The 18,324-nt window shown below is 35.5% G+C and overlaps 1 protein-coding gene across 3 annotated transcripts in view; it reads left to right on the forward strand.

The window, feature by feature from the left end:
* Robo1 (roundabout, axon guidance receptor, homolog 1 (Drosophila)) overlaps positions 1-18,324 on the forward strand; it is an 829,689-nt gene that overhangs the window by 787,229 nt on the left and 24,136 nt on the right. For 2 of the 3 annotated variants that reach the window (XM_013034895.1, XM_013034896.1), the window contains 4 exons: positions 1,191-1,526; positions 3,435-3,542; positions 6,745-6,889; positions 10,550-10,798. In XM_013034895.1, coding sequence (XP_012890349.1) covers positions 1,191-1,526; positions 3,435-3,542; positions 6,745-6,889; positions 10,550-10,798 — 838 coding nt within the window. The remainder of the gene's footprint in view (positions 1-1,190; positions 1,527-3,434; positions 3,543-6,744; positions 6,890-10,549; positions 10,799-18,324) is intronic. The other variant, XM_013034897.1, reaches the window with a different exon arrangement.

An 18,324-nucleotide genomic window follows, 5' to 3' on the forward strand; every position in this document is an offset into this window, starting at 1 on the left:
TGGCGCTGTGGCTCAAGTGGTAGAGCGCTAGCCTTGAGCTGAAGAGCTGAGGGACAGCGCCCAGGCCTAAAGTTCAGGCCCCACAACCGGACCCCCAAAAAAAAAAAGACTAAAGGGATAAAATACCTGTACCATTGATCATGTACTATTGAATTTTAAGGTAGGTGGCTTGAGTAAGACAGAAAAGTTGCAATTTTTTTCTTACCATCATATTCATATTTACAGCTTTCGTAGAAATTCTAGTTTGTCAGTTTTTAAGTATATCCTGTTTGAAAACCTATTCTCAAGGAACTCAGCTAAGTTAGTGGCACTATGAAACAATACTAGTATGATAATGGCATGTTCTTCCCATGGTAACATTTTTTACTTAACATGTTTTAACTTTAAAATGTAACTCCAGTTCTAACTGCTCTAGTAATACTTTCAACCATAGGCCTATATGTATCAGCCATTTAATTCCTAATTTATTTCAATTAAGGGAAAATGGGAGTGGAAATGAGATATTAGACATATTAGATATTATTTCAGGCTTTATTTGATTAAATGACCCTGGTTACTATAATTCATTTTGTCATCATTATTACCATTTTATGCTTCTGGGGTGTCATTATAATACCATGAAAAAATTATTTTCTTCAAAATAATTATGCTTATATGAGCAACATATGAGCTAATAAAATTCTTCTGAGCACTATTTACTCTTACTTTGCTCTGGTTCCTCTTATCTGTTTAATATAAAACAAAGATCTCAGGTATTTTGATCTGCTGATAGAGCATTTCTGCCCTCTACCTCTTGGTTCTGTTACTTTGACAGCTAATTTCTAGATTCAAATTAGCTTAGTAAGTAACCCAAGACTAGAAAATTTTAAAGTTGACCCTTATACATTTATTTTAATGGAATTCCTAGTATTGCAGTCATTAAAGGAAAATTATTTTAAATTGGATAAATTACTCACCTCACAGCACTAAGGGATGCTCAAAATTATTGTACACTCTATTGTACACTCTAATATTCTCTATGTTGCTTTTGAAATCCCTTGTGAATATTTGGTCATTCCTACTGATCTTATTTCCTCCCATTTGTACTTGACCACCCAATTTGACTGTGACTCACAAAGCTTCTTAGAAAGCAATTGAAAAGGAATAACCCTGCAGAATGACTTTCTCCTTTTCCTCTCCATTGCACATAGCTGATTGTATAGCAAATTATAACAACCAACTGGATAACAAACAAACAAATCTGATGCTCCCTGAGTCAACTGTTTATGGTGATGTGGACCTTAGTAACAAAATCAATGAGATGAAAACCTTCAATAGCCCAAATCTGAAGGATGGGCGTTTTGTCAATCCATCAGGGCAGCCCACTCCTTACGCCACCACCCAGCTCATCCAGTCCAACCTCAGCCACAACATGAACAATGGCAGCGAGGATTCGAGCGAGAAGCACTGGAAGCCACCTGGTCAGCAGAAGCCAGAAGTCGCCCCAATTCAGTATAACATCATTGAGCAAAACAAGCTGAACAAAGGTGAGGGCTGGGAATTGGATGTTCAGCCTTCTGTGTCCCGATGCTCTTAACCCTTCTGAGCTCTCTGTCAAAACTTGCCTGTGTCTAGCAAATGCAAACTTTCCTTTTGGTCCTGAGGTATTCTTCTTTCTTTGGTTTCTTTGGTTTCCAGTGTCAAAGAGTTAATTAGCACAACAATACCTTGGAAAATTGATTTTTATAATAACATATAAGTATCATCAAATGGCTTTGCGATTAATTTAAATTTGATAGTAAGTGAGGGATTGCTCGGGACATGCAATCTTTTATTCATAAGGCAGATGTCCAACCGTCACAATGCCTCACATTTTCAATAAATAGACTATCCCATCTTTCCACTTGAGGATGGAAGATAATTGCTTCTACATGGTCCTATAAACGAATGGTATTATTTTTTATATCAAATTGAAGAAAAAATAATTAAATTAAACTTGAACTGGAGAAGTGGTTCAATTTGTTCTATCACTTCATATGGTTACTAAACTGCTTCGATGTATAATTTTAGAGCCTAAATTTCCTTGGCTGACCTGATTGAAGTCTGTCAGGATAGAACCTAAAATAAATTGAGTTCACTATTAACTTGAAACAGCAGAATAGCATTTTATGGCCTGGGGGGAAATGACTCTGTATGGTGCTATGTGTAGGTTGGAATAGATAGGTATTTGATTTCTTTGTAGTTCTTCAGGCTACTGCTTTTAAAACATGATTTGCAAAGTTATACCTCCAGGAAAAGCAGAATTGCTCTAGTTTCAATAAATGGGCAATATGGTGCTAGTATCTAGGTATAGAATGCATTTTATCATAGCTAATTAGAGACATAGAGTTGTTCTATTCAGGCTTCAATTGGGAGCATTTTCTTCAAAAATAAAATTTATTACAACCCCGAATTACAAGAAGATAATGTAAATATTTTATCGGATTGAGTTCATGTTATCTGTTTTAATTGGAAAGTAACATTCTCCTAGCCTTTTCCCAAGCGCTTGACTGATCTAATAACCCAATTAAATAAGTGCTTATTAAGATTTCTGTACAAGTTCATGACAAAAAATGGAATTGGTGAGTTTCAGCAATCATGGGGTTTAGCATGCAGATTCTGACATAATTCTTTCCTTAGTTTATAGCTCGTGGATCGCTGTGACAGTGTTCTGTACAGATATTTCTGAACTCTGATTTGGGTTTATGTTGCTTATAAGCAAATTCAGTGTGTTAAAGGATAATAGATATCCTGGAATGCAATGAGAATGATTATTGTTGACTGTATTGCACTGGCAAACTTATCAATTGGATTTTCAAATTTGCCTAAGTAAGCAGAGGTTTCTGGGAAAAGATTAATATCTTTTACTTTCATTAAGGATACATTTTATTAGGTACAAGCTTGCTGACAAGTTTTTGTTTTGCTGTATAGATTTTACTTTTGACACATGGTCTCGCTAGATAAGCTCAGGCTGACCTCAAACTAAAGCCTCCTGAGTGATGGAATTATGTGTATTTGCTGCCGTGCCTAACCTAATTTTTGTTTTTTTATTATTTGTACACATGATTTTTTGACTTATTTAAATTGTTTTGTTACCATGTACGTGCACATGTACTTAGCGATGTGCATATATAACACGTACATGCGTGTAATATGGATATGAGGGTGTGGGTGAGTAGAGGCGTTCTACCACTGAGCTATACCCCCGATCCCTGTAGTTGTATTTTATAAATATTTACCTCAAATATATGCCTTCACATATGCTAACAGTATGAATATAAAACAAAGAGATAAGCAGGCAAATAAATGATCCAATTGGTTCCTTCCTTTATTCAGACATATAGACAAACCAGAGATGTAATGTAATTCACAAAGAGAAAAATGGACACTTATTTTTTCCCCTCTAAAATGTCTAGATTATCGAGCCAATGATGCAATTCCACCAACTATCCCATACAACCAAACGTATGACCAGAACACAGGAGGCTCCTACAACAGTTCAGATCGAGGAAGTAGTACATCTGGTAAGTGAGGAGTGCCAAAGAAAATATCAACCTCGCCATCAGAACAAGAGCACATTCCAAGATCACTAACAGAGTGTTACTGGACTTGTGTACTCACATAGCATACAATCAATTTATGTCCTTGGAATTCCAGACCTGAGTCTGGTCTCTGCAAGTTAAAGGAGTATCCACCCTATAAAATCTCTTGTTTTCTACTTGGAATAAAATGCTAGGCCCTTTGTTTTTCTTTTGGTTAATGAACATCAGTAAAATCAGAAGTATGCCCTAACCTTTAATGAAAATAGGAATGTTGCACATGTAGTTATCTACTAAACATATGACCATTTGAAAGGAGACTGTAAAAGCAATAATATGAGGTCACTTAGGCATGATGAAAGAGGGACTCAATAACCTGAGATGTAGGTACAGTGGGAAGCTGACTTAATCTCCGTATATTCTCTCTGTTCTTACTCGAAACCTCACAAAGCAACCTTGCCAGCCCTAGGATTCGCATTGCTGCTCTTCCCTGTGGTCTTCATGCTGGTGCAGCTGTTTGCCAGCTGTTTTCCTGATAGGGGCTGCAGCTGGCCGCTTACTGGTACTTAAGTCCTGTTTTTCTAATTAAAGGCGGTTCATTATTAGAAGGAACATGTGGCAAGTCACACCACAATGAAAACAAACCGATTGATCTTGAGTGGAGTATGTTTCTGCAAGACAGAGTAAAAAAAAACAGCACCTCCTGGCAACTGGATATAAGTTGTCTTTAGATTCTTTTAGGCAAGAGTCTCTACCTCTGTGCTGTAATGAGTATCACATTTGCTATTTTGCTGCCTTTACTTCCTTAACTATGCTGCTTTGGTATTTCCTATTGTATGTGGAAATTGTTTGGATGAAAAGTTTAAGCCCTTTACGTTTCAGGGTTCTCGCAGATTCCGCTGTCTTTCTTTTAACAATTAAAATATTATTTAATGGTATTTTTCAAAGATTAACTAAACCTTAGTTGTATTTGAAAAACCTTAGTCTGTATTTGAAAATGCTACAACATAGTTAAGTTTATCATTATATTCAATGTCATCTTTGAATTTCTAGACACTTGAACAATGCATATTTTCATAAGAAATAAAAATAAGGTTGTAAGTCATTAGCTTTTAACCAACCTCCATCCCAAGACCCAGATACCTAGATCTCTGCATGCTGCTGGAGCTATTTGTTATTCTGTGGATATTTGGTGAGAAGATTACAAAAATGTGAAATCTGGTGATAGGAGAGATGGGGGAAAAAAGCAAGGGAATAAAGTGTAGGTGTGTGTGTGTGTGTGTGTGTTTGCGCACGCAGGCATGCATTTGTGTGTTTTCCAGTTTTCCAGTACTGGAGTTTAATCTCACGGCCTCATACTCTGCTTTGGATTCTTTAATTCAAGGCTAACACTAACCACTTGAGACACAGCCCACTTTGGCTTTTTACTTGTCCATTGGAGATAAGAGACTTCTCATGGACATCATCATCATCATCATCCTAAACTAGTTGTTCAAAGGAGTTGCCACTTAACAAAGCAGTTTATGAATGCAGCATATCTTGATCACCCTTTTGACATTCTCGCCTATCTCTTATCCACCTCTTCTTTCACTTTTATTCATTTTGTAGGATAGATATTGGATTTTTGTCTGCATTTTCCCCATCTTCTCCTCTTCATTGGTCCAGTCCTTTTACCACCCTACCCTTTGCCAGTCCCTGCTCCCTGGAGTTTTATTTTGCTTAACATTGATTTTGGATTTCTAAGGAACTGAAGTATTTGAGATCTCACTTGAATCAACCGTATTTCAGTTCATCACATTTGTGTATGTGTGTGTACTCCCAAGCTTATTTACTTAGGAGTTTGAGCACTAAATCTCACTTCCATAGATAAGGGAAAACATGGATCCTTTGTCTCTCTGTGCCTGACTAATTTTTTCGAACCTCAGACCTCACATCCCAGCCTTGTGAGCAGCTAGGATTGCAGGCATGAAGCACTGGCACCCAGTGATGTTAACCTTCTTAAGACTGCTGGGGTGATTAATGATTCACATGTGTCAGGAAATCAAGAGAAGACATTGGTTAATGTCATCTTGATACAAGTGAAGAAATAAAGAACAGAGACAAAGAACATAGCATAGCATAGTAGTAACAGCCTGTTCTTTACCCTCCTGTCCCTCCCCCAACCCCTACATACACTTGACATGTAAGAATATCTGGTATGACAAATAATGCCATTGACTGAAAACTCCCAGTAACTTTAAGCAAAGACTCTTTGTATAAGCTATGATCTGTTTTATTCACCATGTGATTCACTTAGGGTTAAAAAAAAGTTAAAGATAATACACTAATACAAAGAGGTCATATGAGAAAAAAATTAACTGCAAACTCATGGTTGAAAATTATATATAAACCTGTAATATATAATAGTTGAGGAGTATTTTGTCCCCAAATATATTTTGATCCAAAAAATTTAAAAAGATGAGTATTATATGTACAGCTTTCAATGATTAAAGAATATGCCAACTCCAAAATCCAAACTTGAAGCACTGAGCTGCTTCAAACTACTAATCTCCAACTACGTTTTTTTTTTTTTTACTGGAAATTCTAATTTTATTGAAAGAACGGCTGAAAACACTTCTTGAAAGAACATTTTTCTGACTCTTTTGTCATTAGTTATATTAGTTCTTCTAGCAATTATATCCTTCTCCGCCTTCTTTTCTAAAGAAAACTAGTAATTTAATTGTGCTTAAACCATTTCAATGGACAAGTACAAATTATATATATATTCAGTGATTTAATGCAACAGTGAAACTCTAATAGATCATATCTGTATCATATTGTAGTTTAGGTTTCAGCAATTAAATAATAGAAAGGCACGCCAGAAAATATGTCTACAGCTCATTTGTTTTAGATGATAATCCATAATACAATTAATTGCTGTAGGAAGATCACTATTAGTGATATGACTCGTAAAATTCGTTTTTGCTTTTGTATTGCTCTCTTTGCTATGTATTTTCCTGTTAAACTTGGCAGTATTTTGCTTTTCCACTTATACAAAATTCTGTTTAAAATTAATGAGGAAAACTGTATCTTATCTCTCTCTCTATAAATTATAAGATCATATTTGCTAGAATTAATTAACTTCGGGACAATGGAAACATTTTTTTAAAGCTAGAAATAAAAGAAGTATGTTTTATTTCTCTTCTAGGGAGTCAAGGGCACAAGAAAGGGGCACGAACACCCAAGGTACCAAAACAAGGAGGAATGAACTGGGCAGACTTGCTTCCTCCCCCTCCAGCACATCCTCCTCCACACAGCAACAGCGAAGAATACAGTGTTTGTGTAGATGAAAGGTAGGGAGACATCAAATAGAAGTCAGTGTGACTATTTAAACCAGTACAAGCCATTCTTAAACTAGATGGCCAAGAGACTGCTTCTTTGGATGGACAGTGTTGACATCAGACCATAAACCCTCTCCAAGGTTGCCTCCCCAAAAAAGAAGAATTCATATTTTAGAAGATTCTTTATGAACAATATTGCACACATTTTTGTGTGAACATGTGTGTTTACACACATCTATGTAAAATCACCTGACTGAGTTCAGGTGTATAGAACTATATGTGTCATTTTGTGATTTGTGCACCAGTGAGAGTCATTTCAGTCAGCATTGGGCCACATCTATGATGACAGCTTCAGAAGAGTATAATGGAGGAAGAAATAGTGATAGTGCCTGGTGTTGTAACTGTAACTTTTCTATGTTCAGAAATGTCTAGCAACAACACAAATATTAACCATTTTGTTCAAGTTGCCTCCTGTATTCAGCACAGCGTTCTGGTGAGGTTTACAGTGTTGGAGAAACAGAGTGCATCTACTTAGTGTCGTTCTGTAGTGGACTGTGTCATCCAGCTTGTGTGAACTCTTTGGTCACCAGCAATGCATGTCTTAGAACCTAGGAGCACATGTTACGTGCCATGTTATGGTGTTCTGAAAACTATTTTTCCTTAGATACTCCTGCTATGCTGGAAATGGAGGGAATTAAAACTTGTTAGCATTGATCATCAAAAGGAGCTAATAAGTGAAAATAGTTCACATTAAAAACCTTAGAACATTGAACCATCTCTAGGAAATGTCCAACTAAGCATGGTACTACCAAAGTAAACACAACATCAGCTTCACAGCAGAACCAAGAAGAACTCACATGACATAAAATTTACTACCTAAAACTAAAATCTACCTGAAAATTCTTTCCAGTAACTAGAAATAAAAATACTTAATTCTTTCTACACACACACACACACACAAAAACACACACATATGCACATACACAAACACAAGTGTTTTCCAGTTCCACTCTACTCAGATTCAAAGAATGTATACTGTTCTCCAATAATTTTAATCAAAGTAATCAAGTAATGTTTTATACAAATGTATTTATACACAGTCCTTGTTATCCATACTTTGTAAGGTTACTGTGGGATTCAGCCTGTGTTCCATGTGCTGTATATCTTTGATTGTACAATAGTTTAAAATGCACAAAGCATTGTTGGCATGTGACTATGCAAAGCTAGCTCATGGGTCAAATTTTTCCCATAGTCCATAGTTGGCGAACACCTGTACTACAGAATCCATAAACACCAAACTTTGTTAACTGACAATTTGGTATACTGTAATACCCTTCAGTAATGTGACATATATCAAAATTACAACTGTCATAACTATTATAAGTTGAGGTATACCATTAATTTTAATTATTATAACACTGTACCATTGTAAGAATCATTCAAACTCTGTTTCTCTACTTTCTCACCAATACATATTAGGGTTGCCTTATATTTTTCACTATTCTAAAAATCCAACAATAATGATATACTGGTACTTCTACTTCTAATGAAATTGTTGCAAACACTGAGTTAGCAAATACTGAACCATTGTTCCTGGGGTAAATATGAATTTAGATTACTTTTTTATCAGTACAGACTCATGTTTTATGTGTGCTCTGATGAAAGATACCTTATTTAATATATATTTGTTCATTAACATGAAACACAGCCAACAACACTATGTCATTACTCAGAAAAATTCATCTCTCACAGAAATAAGGCATGTCACAGAACTCTTGTGCTTATGAACATGGAATCACACTTCAGTACTGATTTTAGGTACTGTTTTAAACAGGAAACCAAAAAATAATTCAAAATGTGGGGCTCTAACTAAGCTGTGGTAGAAGAATCGATCCTTAGGTATCTTCGGAACAGTGACAAAAGAAAGCAGGATATAATGTTGTTTTACATCAGCTGTGCATATTCATGTCATGGGCTCAGATTTTGGGTCCGTTTGTGGGGATGGTCATGAAAATGTTACCAGTACTTATTTGGGGGATTACAAATACATTTTACTGAGTTGGTGAACTTGAAAATAAGGAGTCTGAAATAGCAAAGATCAATTTAGCTGTGTTTTAAAGCTTGATTCTCCCGGCTATTTGGATACATTTACTCCTATTTTGGTTTACACAAGTAGACTTAAAATGAAGTATGTTGATTTAGATAATTAAAAACAAGAATTATAGATATCACTATAGGCCAAACTGAAAGAATGATTTTAACTGGGAAGAAAGAAGCTTTGCCAATCTGCCGGTTGTTCTTAACCTTGTCACATGAGAAGGTTCTCAATTAAGAGGAGAGTTTCAGGGACATAAAGACCACACAGAGCTGTGGACTCCTGGAGATCTAACATGAAACACATGGCAGGGAGTGAGAAGAAGCTTCGAAAGCAAATGCAAACCAGATTATGCTGAGACGTGAATGTCTTGCATTGGCATTTTTTTCTCTAGGCAATTACAGAGCCGTTTATTATTTTGGAGCAAATGAATCACCCAAGAGTGCTGTGCATTATAGTAAAGTAATTTTGAAGCAATATGAAGATTTTAAGAAAAGAGTGACCAGAGGCAAAGAGATCAATTAAAAGATTAATGCAGTAACATGTAACAGATAAAAATAAGGGAAGAGACTCAAGATATTTTATAGAAGGAGATGAATTGGTGAACAGTTGGAGAGAGAAGAGAAAAAGGAGCAATGTTCTACATGATTTATGGTTGATGAGTGATCAAACTGCTATGTTACTTTATAACAATGAATGTATATAGAAAAGAAATGACAAAGGGTGAGCTATTAGGATTAGAAAATAAAGTAAGGTACAAAGCATCCACATTATTTGAACATCAACTTTCCTGAGTTAAGAGCAACAAGACAGGTAACGTAATAGAGAATGAGTAGGGATTTGTGGTAGCAAAGTACAATTTATAGAATGCAGTACATCAGAACCATTCTCATTGACAGGCCCATAGCATGGAGGGTGAAGAAGAGGCTGAATTTCCCCCAAATTCATCTTGTTTTCCTCACAGCTCTAAGCAGAGGAGAAGGGCATTTCATTCTTCACGGGCATTGTCTTTTCCCTCATCATCCTAAATACAAACCAACTTGTTTTTTTCATGTCCAACTAAAGAAATAGTGATCGTTTACAGGTTCAGAGAAAAAGGCGATTGTATTGGATTAAAGTTGATTTCCAATGCATCTTCCTTTGGATGGAGTGAGAGTACTTGTATCCAGAGTTTAGAACTTCATCTTGGGCAATCTGATATATCAATTTTAAATAAGAGAACAAATTGAAGTAGAGGAACAAAATATACCAAATACATCTGAGATATACGAAATTAAACTAGGTCCAGTAGATTTCTTTATTGCATAAAACCTAAACCTATAAAGATAAAATATGTTCACGAAAGTACAGAATCTCAGAGGAAATAAATTAGTAGTCATTCATAAATCTGTGTTAACTGAGATATTTTTAACAATATCTCATTAATTTGAGAAATTTGAAAAACTATCCCAATTTGAATCATTTTTGAAAACCTATTCAAAGAATAGATTTGAAATAAAGCTGATATTTTACTCACTGTACAAATCATTTAATCAGAAATTTGAAGTAAGTCAATATGTTCTTATAATCTGTCATAGCTATGAACAAGAAATGCCATGCCCTGTACCACCAGCAAGGATGTACTTGCAACAAGATGAATTAGAAGAGGAAGAAGATGAAAGAGGCCCTACACCCCCTGTGCGAGGAGCAGCATCTTCTCCAGCTGCTGTTTCCTACAGCCATCAGTCCACTGCCACTTTGACCCCTTCCCCACAGGAGGAACTCCAGCCAATGTTACAGGATTGCCCAGAGGAGATTGGCCATGTGCAGCACCAACCAGAAAGGAGGTATGGTACTAATAACATGTGTTCCAACCTATCAGATTATTTCCCCTCACAGTGGCAATATCAACACTGTCCCAACTAATTCACAAGTTGCATGGTTACAATACTGTCCAGCAATGTTGTTGACTATCACATTAGGTTAAATGATCCCTGAATGGGTAGGCTTAGAATAATATTCACTGAAACCCACCCACGTAGGATAATTATTAGGGTATTTAGAGTAAGCATTAGGATAATTCAGAAACACATGGTTTGCTAATTCCATAACATGTCCCTTTAAGTTTTCCTTATGTATAGGCAAGTCAGAAAATAAAATTAAGGGCTGGGAAGGTGGCTCAGTGGTAGAGCGCTTGCCTTGCATGCATGAGGCCCTGGGTTCGATTCCTCAGCACCACATAAGCAAAAAGAAAAAGACCGGAAGTGGTGCTGTGGCTCAAGTGGTAGAGTGCTAGCCTTGAGCTGAAGAGCTGAGGGACAGCGCCCAGGCCCAGAGTTCAGGCCCCATGACTGGACCCCCCAAAAAATAAATAAATAAACACTTGTGCTTTAAAAAAAAAGAAAATAAAATTAAGCTCATATGTTTTTTCTCTCACAGCTGTAACGTTACCAGAAGATGAGTTTGTTACATTCATTTTATGTTCGACTCAGATGCTCTTATTTTGGCTTAGATAATAGATGGAATGTTTTCTCCAGGCTACTAAATCATGTGTGTATCTATGTGCATGCATGGGTATGCACAGACTATTTTAGACTATAGATTGAGCATCACCAAACAATACATTTTTATTGCATATAATGTTGACACTTGTCATTTCTATGACATAAAAGCTGTTACTGAACATGTTAGCTCTTGTGCATTGCAGATAATTTTCTTTGTACTATTTTATTGCCCTGGATACATTACATTATGTTATCTATGCCTTCCCATATTCCTAATATCCTTTGAAAGTGAGTATATTATTTGCCACAGAAGGTTTTCCTTCAATATTCTGGAAAGTATAATAAACTGTACTTTATGGTTCTTGAATTTTTCTGTGTAGACTGAAAAGGAATATGTAAGACTTATGAACTATTATATCATTAAGAGGTTATTAACAGATTCAAATCATACACTTTCTAGAATAAAAAAGTAGTTAAAACTTATTTTGTGTGACAAGGGGAGGGAGTTGGATTGCCATTTATTTAAATTTAATACTATTAACCTTTGGAATAATAGGAAGATTGAGAGCACATAAACCCTTTCTTTCCTCTACTAAGGTCAAGAGCCATCTCTCCTATTCTTATTAGAAAAGAAAGATAGTCTAATAGAGACTATTAAGCTCAGAAATACCTTCTTTCATTATCTAAAACTCTCCATTTCCTTTCTATTCTCTCTGTATTGCTAGTGAAAACTGCTTCTTCCTTTTGGCTAGTCTATTCCTTTGTTTTCCCTTACAAAATCCTTTCCATCTTCCTGGCAAACAAAAATCAATTCATTCTAATCTTATCATTTGTCATTAAACTTATTTCTTGCTTTACTATTTACTACTTCCCTTAGCCATCTCTATTAATTCCATGGCCTCCTACTGTTTAGTATTTTTAGGCTACTTTCTTCCTATTGACTCCCCCCCCCCCTCCGGTACTTTAGCCCATTGCATTCTGGCTTCTGTCAGGCTGATGAAAGCTGTCTCCTAATGGTGAAATGTAAAGGCTTCTTAATCTTTATCACACTTAAGCTTTCTTCAATGATGGCAAATTGGCAGATCCTTGTGAGAATCAAGTGAGATAATGTACATTAAGTTTCTCAAGTAGGGAAAGTATTCAACAAATAATAGTTACTTTACATCCTCATCTTATATACCACTCAGCTAGTTCACCTGTTACTTGAAATTTTCTGATGGCTGATGCAACTAGACCTCACCATTTCTTTTTCTTTTTTTTATGTATCTTTTTTAATTATATAAATACTGAAATACTGTACAGAGTTACCTCAGTAGGGTAATGAGTGCATTTCCTATCGTGCATTGTTACCTCCTCCTTTGTTTTTCTCCTACCATCCCTTCCCTCCCCAACTCCTCCCTCCCCGGCCCCAAAATTATAAAGTTCCATGAGATGTACAAGACACTATGTTGAACTCACCATTTTCTTGAGTACAACAATTGTGACTTTCACTTAGACATCTTCATGTGTCCGAATTGAAATTAATCTTTTCAGTGAAACTTTTTTTAATTTATTCTTTTTTCCTACCTAATGGCTAGCATTCATACACACACACACACACACACACACACACACATTTGGAAAGGTGATGTACAGAAGGGTTACAGTTACAAAAGTTGGGTAATAGGTACATTTCTTTATGAACAGTGTTACCCCCCTCCCTCATTTTCTCCCCAGGTTTTCCCTCTCTTCTCCTTCCCCCACAAGTTGTATGGTTCATGATTAACATAATGTCTAATGAATATCACTACTGAATTAGCTCATCCTTTGTCCCACTGTTTCTGTGCTTTCCCTACCCCTTCCCAAATCAGAAAAAACTTTTACATACAGGACAAAGTGTACAGAAATGAAAACAAAAGGGATAAAACAAATGAAGAAGAAGGAAAAGAAAAGAACAGCAATGCATACAATAAAAAAAAAAAACTCTTGTTTCCATTTCTTGGAGTTCATTTCAATGAGTATTATTTTATATAATCATATGCACATAGCTATTGAGCCCTTGTGATCCTCTCCTAAGAATGTCCTCCTTTGGTCTCACTGTGTGAATGTTTAGTAGATGAATGGATCAAGAAAATGTGGTATATATGCACACAATGGAATTCTATGCTTCCATCACAATGGATAACATTGCTCTGTTCATAAGGAAATGTAAATATTTTGAAAAAATGATATTAAGTAAGCAGGACTCAAAGAAACATAGGCTGCATGGTTTCATTTGTAATAATTAGAATAATTAGAAGTAAACAAAGAATAGTAAAAGACAAAAACCTATATACTTGGACATGATTACCTAATGGCTGTCTTAACTTGGATTATCAACCATCATTTATTTGATAAATATAGTAAAAATAGCAAAAGTATAAGAAATTTTATTTTTAATTTTTTTTACAATCTTGTGGCTTGAACTCAGGAACTTTATGCTGTGCCTGAGGTTCTTTTGCTACTTTTTTTTTCTTTGTGTGTGTGTGTTTTTTTTTTTTTTTTGGTCGGTCATGGGGCTTGAACTCTGGGCTCAAGGTGAGCACTCTACCACTTGACCACAGCACCAGTTCCAGTTTTCTAGTGGTTTATTGGAGATAAGAGTATCACGGACTTTCCTGCCCAAGCTGGCTTTGAACCTTGATCCTCAGATCTAGCCTCCTGAGTAGCTAGGATTACAGGAGTGAGCCACCAGGGCCTGGCTTACTTTCTTTTGAGTAGTATATTGAAGATAAGAATTTCACAGATTTTCCTTTCTGGGCTGGCTTCAATCTGTGATCCTCAAATTTCAGCTTCCTGAGTAGTTAGGAATACAAGTGTGACCTACTGGTGCCCAACTGGAATTTTTTTTTTAAATAGTCTATTTTAAAATAAGCTTAGTTAGTCTATTTTGTATTACCATGACTCAACTAATAGACCAAATTCCTTTAGTGATAACTCCAAAATAGCTCATGATTTTATTCCTTGGTTTTTATTCCAACAACAACAAGCTCTCAGTCTCTATTTCTTGACATACTACCACACAGTTGAAAGGATCTTCAATTGTCTTCTCCCTTCTCCATACTCAGGTTCTTTCTTTGCAAACAAGTCTAGATGTTTCCTTCATTAAGTCAGATTGCACTGTTTAGCCTAGGTTCAAAGACTGTTACAATCCTTTACCCTTTACTTATTTTTTTTTGTTCCCATTCCTTTCACACACTCTTCTCATCTTAAGTCTGTTTGAAATTCCCTGAATTTATTTGAAAGTTGTCAATGAGGCCAGGGTCTTACATATGCTATCATATGATTTTCTAGCCAACCTTTTTTCCTCTTTCCAAGTCCTTCTCAAGTGTCACTCTCTGTGGAGCTTTCCTCTAGTTTTCTGACAAAATCCAGCCAACCTTCTTTCTAGTCTTCTGGAAGCTTTGTTCACATCTCTGTCACCATGCTAACTGGCTTTTGCGTTGCTTTGCATTCACTATCCGTATCTGTAAATTCAAAGCTCCCCCAGGACAGAACTCATATCTTTGTGTTTCATAAGCTTCTTTCCAATATTTGATAAGTAATCTGGTATGTGGTAGAATTTGGCAGTGAACTACTTCTTACTGTTTTAGAATAATAAAAGCTTGATGAAATGGACACATATAATCACGAAATGCATTAAGTATTTGGCCCACTGTTCACAAAGGAAGTATGGATTTGCCAGAATCATTTCTGGAAATAACACTAATAAAAAGTCTATAAAAGTTCATTAAAAATTAAAAACTTCTAAGTGTCTTTTAAATGATGAGTGTATATCCTATATGTTTACTATAGGAAATGGTGAACCATAGTATATTAAAAACAACAACGATAAAAAAAAAACTTTTGTGTCCCTATCTTGGGATTCATTTTGCTTAACATCATCTTACATGGTCTTATGTACATAGCTTTTGAACTTTTCTGCTTATCTGTTAAGATTATCCTACAAGTTTACTAGTTATTGCAAATAAGGGAAACCATGGGAGTATGTTTCTTTGGGTCTGGCTTACTTCACTTAATGTAATTTTTTCCAAGTCTTTCCATTTTCTAACAAATGTTCTTCCCCCATGGTATAACCCCTGTTTTTACTGTATTTGTTTCTAGTGCTCTACATCTTGTATATACATTTTTCTAATTTGGGGGAGGAGAAGGGAATAATAAAATTTGTGAAACAAGGATACAGATTGACCCATTGTAACAATGAGACATACAAGACACTATATTGACGTTGAACCTTACAACTTGCGGGGAGGGGGACAGGCATGGAGGGAGGAGCTGGGGAGATGGGGAAGGAAGGAATAGTAGGGGAAAAACAGAGGAGGGGGTAACAATGTTTGACAGGAAATGTACTCATCACCTTGCTCATGTAACTGTAACCCCTCTGCACAGTATCTGTTGAACCATACAGATACTTAAAATGAAAGAATATTAGTAACAATGATCTATGTACTCAGAAAGTAACTGTTTAGAGATGAGCAAATATCCTCCATCCTTCAACTCTCTGTATTCTCATATTACTTTAAATTCATGATTTTCTTGTATTATTCTAGCAGCTTCTTTTTTTTCATTCAACCATCTCGTGTCCTGTGTTAGTAAGTTTTTTAACATAGACACTTGTATTAACTGTATACTGTAAATTTATTTAATGTATTACCTACTGTTAGTATTTAAATTGTGTCTACCTTTCTTTATTTTTTTAAACAATGTTGGACTCTCATCCATGATTGAGTCATTAACTGCTCTCAGGTCCATTATGCCCTCCAAAATGTTTGCTCCATTTCTGGCTGATATTTGTTTCTTATTGTTCTTTGCTTCTTCAATGTTGGCTTCATTACAGAGAAAGAATTGTTTCTTTTCAGAGCTACAGTCCTACATATCCAAATACATGTTCCTGAAGGTTTTTATTGCCTAAATACCACTCTGAATGATACACGTTATCTCCATCCATAAATGCACTTTCCCTTGTTCTGACAGCCATTTTCTCTTGCCCTCATTATAGTAATGCCCCACTAAGTGGTCTTACTGCCTTTATCTCTGTCCCCTACTCCAGTCTAAGCTACTATAGAGCAATTGTGCATAGGCATTTTCCTAAAATGCAATAATGAATGAGTCCCTCCATTGCTTAAAATCTCTCAATGATATCCCATTTCTCTTAGAAGAATGAGAAGATTCTTAATGTAGCATTCAGGACCCTATATGGTCTGACCCTCTGTGCCTTTCATCCCCTTCCCACTCCTTCCCCCTGCTGTCTGTGTTGTCTTCACACTTGGTTACTTAGACTTCTTGGAATGAGCACAGTTCTTGTTCACCTCAAGGTCTTTGCATACGCTCTCATATCATCCAGAAGCGCCATTATTTCCCTCTCATTTTTGAGCCAACATCCTTTAGATTCATAATAAATGGAAGACCCTATTCCTCTGATATCACAGCTATTGGCTAAGAAGACACTCTGTGTTCCCATCACACTCTACTCAGAACTGCATTGTTATGACATACATATTTTATTCAACTGAGTTCATAAGGTCCAAGTTCCTGCTTTGTTACTATCTCACCAACTATTTTAAAACTCAGTGGTCTAAAACAACTGTTGTATTCTATTGATAATCCCATGAGGCAGAGATTCTGAAGTCTCAGCTGAACAGTTCATCTCTATTCTATGTGGTTTTAGCAGTGTTGATTTTCTTCCAAGTTAAATTTTCACTCATATTCTCATGTTTTTATACTCCTTGGCCTCTCTCTGTCTCTACAGGTATTTTATCCTCCAGGGTCTTACCACACAGCCTGAGCTTTTCAGAATATAATATAGGTTAGTGCCATTTCTCACATGGCAGCTGGGTTGAAGAAAGGAGAGACAGAAATTTTTCAATCTATTTGTGAAGCATATTCACAACTGGGCCCCAGTGGTAGGTCAATATAGATCCAAGTATAGAAGGAAACTCACTCTCTCAATGGGAGAATGATAGTATTCATTTTAGAAAATCATTGGGAATGGGAGTTATTGTTATGGACATTTTGCAAAATATATTCTTCCATACCCAGATATGCAATTATTTTATTCAATTCATACACCTTCAAATTGAATCTTGACATGGTTTAGAGTGGTAAATATCCCACAAACTCTTATAGCTGGTGTTTTTATAGCTGTTTGTGTGAAAACATAGGAGAATCTTTATTGTACTATGTGTACTGTAAGCATTTAAAGTAAGCATTTAAAGAATAAATTTATTTATCATTTTGTGCTTCTTGATTAGGAACATATATAAATCCAATGACATAAATATGTGTATATATATATATATATATATACTGAAGTTAAGTTATTATAGCACATAATATTGATTAGATACTCTTTAATGATTTACACTACTATACATAGTGAAATTATATAATTCTTTGGATATTTTCTTTTTTATCTAAGCAGATAGTTTTAAGCAGATAATAGGAATCTTCCTTCTCTTTTTATAGACAGTTATAATGAGATTAATATAATTTAACTTCTGCCTACTGTTTTAAAAAAGTGTCTTCTACTGTTTGCATTTGTTGATACTTAGTATAAATATCTTGAACTGTAAAAATTTATTTTTACATGTAGAATAAGAAACTTAATCGCATATTTTGTTGTATAGATGAGTTCAATATGATATCCTTGGAAAGAAATGAAAGTGAGAAAGCAAAGTAAAATTAAATATATTGTAATATGTTCAAAGTAAATAATAGTTAATTATATGAAGAATTGCAACTACACTAGTGTTAGAAAAAACTCTTAAATATATGTGTTTTTTTTCTCTTTTTGTCTTTTGTGTGGTAAGTGCTGTATGGCGAACTACATAAACACTCGGTCTCATAAATTA

Source organism: Dipodomys ordii, unplaced genomic scaffold (assembly GCF_000151885.1).
Source record: "Dipodomys ordii isolate 6190 unplaced genomic scaffold, Dord_2.0 Scaffold199, whole genome shotgun sequence".
Taxonomy (NCBI): Eukaryota; Metazoa; Chordata; class Mammalia; order Rodentia; family Heteromyidae; genus Dipodomys; species Dipodomys ordii.